At 51.7% G+C, this 2605-nt stretch overlaps 1 protein-coding gene across 3 annotated transcripts in view; it reads right to left on the bottom strand.

Moving 5' to 3' along the window:
• Positions 1-2605, bottom strand: part of LSM10 (LSM10, U7 small nuclear RNA associated) — a 15355-nt gene that overhangs the window by 2302 nt on the left and 10448 nt on the right. The window contains exons 1-2 of one of the 3 annotated variants that reach the window (XM_017509777.2): positions 2144-2447; positions 1237-1357 (exon numbers count right to left, since the gene is read on the bottom strand). The exons of 1 other annotated variant lie outside the window; for it this stretch is intronic. In XM_017509777.2, the coding sequence (XP_017365266.1) occupies positions 1237-1353 (117 nt within the window). In that variant the 5' untranslated portion in view covers positions 1354-1357; positions 2144-2447. Of the gene's footprint in view, positions 1-1236; positions 1358-2143; positions 2448-2605 lie in introns of those variants that run through there. One more of the 3 variants, XM_017509778.2, reaches the window with a different exon arrangement.

Here is a 2605-nt window from a genome sequence, read left to right as displayed (position 1 = left end):
AGACGGGGTTTCACCGTGTTGACCAGGATGGTCTCGATCTCTTGACCTCGTGATCCACCCGCCTCGGCCTCCCAAAGTGCTGGGATTACAGGCTTGAGCCACCGCGCCCGGCAAAAAAAAAAAAATCATTTTTTAAAAAGAAAAATATGGCTAGGAGAGGTAACTTGCCGAAGGTCACAGTAGATAAATGGAATTGCTGGAATTCAAATCTATAGCCGCAGGCTGGCCGTGGTGGCTGACGCTTGTAATCCCAGCACCTTGGGTGGCCTAGGCGGTTGGACTGCTTGAGGCCAGGAAGGAGTTCGGGACCAGCCTGGCCAATATGGTGAAATCCTGTCTCTACTAAAAATACAAAAATTAGCCAGGCATGATGGTGCGCACCTGTAATCCCAGCTACTCAGGCGGCTGAGGCAGGAGAATTGCTTGAATCTAGGAGGTGGAGGCTGCAGTGGGCCAAGATCACAAGTTCACACCACTGCACTCTGCCCTGGGCGACAGGGCCAGACTCTCTTTAAAAAAAGAAAAGAAAAAAAAAAAATCCATAGCCACCTGGCTCCAAACCTCACACCAGATGTACATTATAATCACCTGGCCAGTTTTTAACCTGACCTCCCCAACACAGAGATTCTGATTTATTTGGTTGGGGGGTGGGGCCCAGGTTTTGTAAAAGGTGCCCAGGTAACTCCAATGTGCTGAGGGGTCCTGGTTAGAAATGCATAATCTCAGGTCTCTCCCCAGGCCTGTTCTCAGAGATGATCCACTCCTTCACTGAGTGGCTCACTGCCATTCTTCCACACTGGCTGGAAACAGACTCTTCATTTTAACATGACCCCCTACGTGAATTAGGTACACATTAAGGTTTGGGAATCACTGGCTGACACCAACAGCTCTCAAACATTAGTGTGTATCAGAATCACCTGAGGGGCTTGTTATCTCAGCTTGCTGGGCCCCACTTCCAGTTTGACTCAGGCGGTCTGAAGTGGGGCCCAGAGATAAAGTACATTTTTGTTTTTTTGAGATGGAATTTCGCTCTTGTTCCCCAGGCTGCCGTGATCTCAGTTCACCGCAACCTGCACCTCCTGGGTTCAAACAATTCTCCTGCCTCAGACTCCGGAGTAGCTGGGATTACTGGCGTCTGCCACCATAACCGGCTACTTTTTTATTTTTAGTAGAGATGGGGTTTTGCCATGTTGGCCAGTCTGGTCTCGAACTCCTGTTCTCAGGTGATCCACCCGCCTGGGCCTCCCAAAGTGCTGGGATTACAGGCGTGGCCCGGCCTGATAAAGTGCATTTTGAACATGTTCCCAGGTGATGCTGATGCTGCTGGTCAGGGGCCCACACTCTGAGAACCATGCAGCTGTTATGTAAGTAGAAATTTAGGAAATGAGGCCGGGCAACCAGTAGGATATAAAGTACATAGGTTTTGAAGATAGAGAAACTTAATTCCACTCCCCACTCCACCCCTAACTATGTAAACCTAGAAGAGTTAATGTCTCTGAACCTATTTCCACATCTATTAAACTACAGATGAAACAAGACTACCAGAATCACACTCCACTGAAAGTACTCTCTGTTGATTTCAACATGCCCTGATATCGTATTAGTGTACTGTCTTCCCTATCCCTTATTTTCAGACCTTGAGTTAAAGGGAGTGGAACGCTCTCTCTTTATGACCTCACTCAGAATCTCATCCAGGGAGGGCTGTGCAGTGTGGCACTGAGCGGGGCAAGCACTCTATGACAATGAGTGGGGCTGGGAGCTAGGTCCCTGGGCAGGGCCTAACGTCCAGCCACCCTGGCTACAGCCTGACGAATCTGTGATCAAGCAAAGGTATGGGGCTGTCGCTGCGACTGCAAAGAGCAATCACCGGACCTCGAGTCAGGCCCGAGTTCTAGGTCAGGCTCTGCCACCTAATAGGAGGGAGACCACTTAGCAAACCACTTAGCTTCTCCGAGTTAGCTAAACTACTGTAAAAAGAGATCAGCACCCCTTGCTCAGAGCAGCGGGAGAGGGTCTGGAGAAATAAGCTATACTCAGTAAACGGGAAAGAAAACGCATCCTGGGCTCCGACACCTCCTTCCGGAGGTCCTGGCATCCCCCGCATTCCGCCCCGGGGCTCCCTGCACCGCCGACCCGGACCCACCACGCGGCATTCCTTCCACTTTCCCCGTCTGGGTCGCCGCCGTAGCTAACGGGCGCCTGGCCGGATTGCCTCCCGCTGGCCGCAGCAGGACGGAAACACCATGCCGGCGACCGGGCCGCTCCGTCCTCCGGGAGCTGACTGCGTCAGTGTGCGGATCGAGTCACGGCGGCCAGGAGAAACTACAATCCCCAGCATGCCTCGCGGTGCGGGGCTCGCGCTCAGCAAATCCCGTCCTGCGTCATTGGAGTCTCCTTCGCTGGAGGCGTTCATTCATTCCGCACGCATTCCTTGAACGGGTAGGGTCCTTCTCATGCTCCGGCGTAGAGCGGTGACCACAATCAAGTGACTTCCTGAACTGATGGCGCTGCAGGGGAGTCTTAAGAAAACAAACAAGAAAAATAGGGAAAAAAGTTCTTCAGAAGATTAAAAGTGTGATGCAGTAGTGACTAGGTGATCTTTTTT

This window comes from Cebus imitator, unplaced genomic scaffold, assembly GCF_001604975.1.
Source record: "Cebus imitator isolate Cc_AM_T3 unplaced genomic scaffold, Cebus_imitator-1.0 Scaffold420, whole genome shotgun sequence".
In the NCBI taxonomy this organism is placed as follows: domain Eukaryota; kingdom Metazoa; phylum Chordata; class Mammalia; order Primates; family Cebidae; genus Cebus; species Cebus imitator.
The sequence above is the reverse complement of the archived record's forward strand: the minus strand, read 5'-3'. Positions and strand labels throughout refer to the sequence as shown.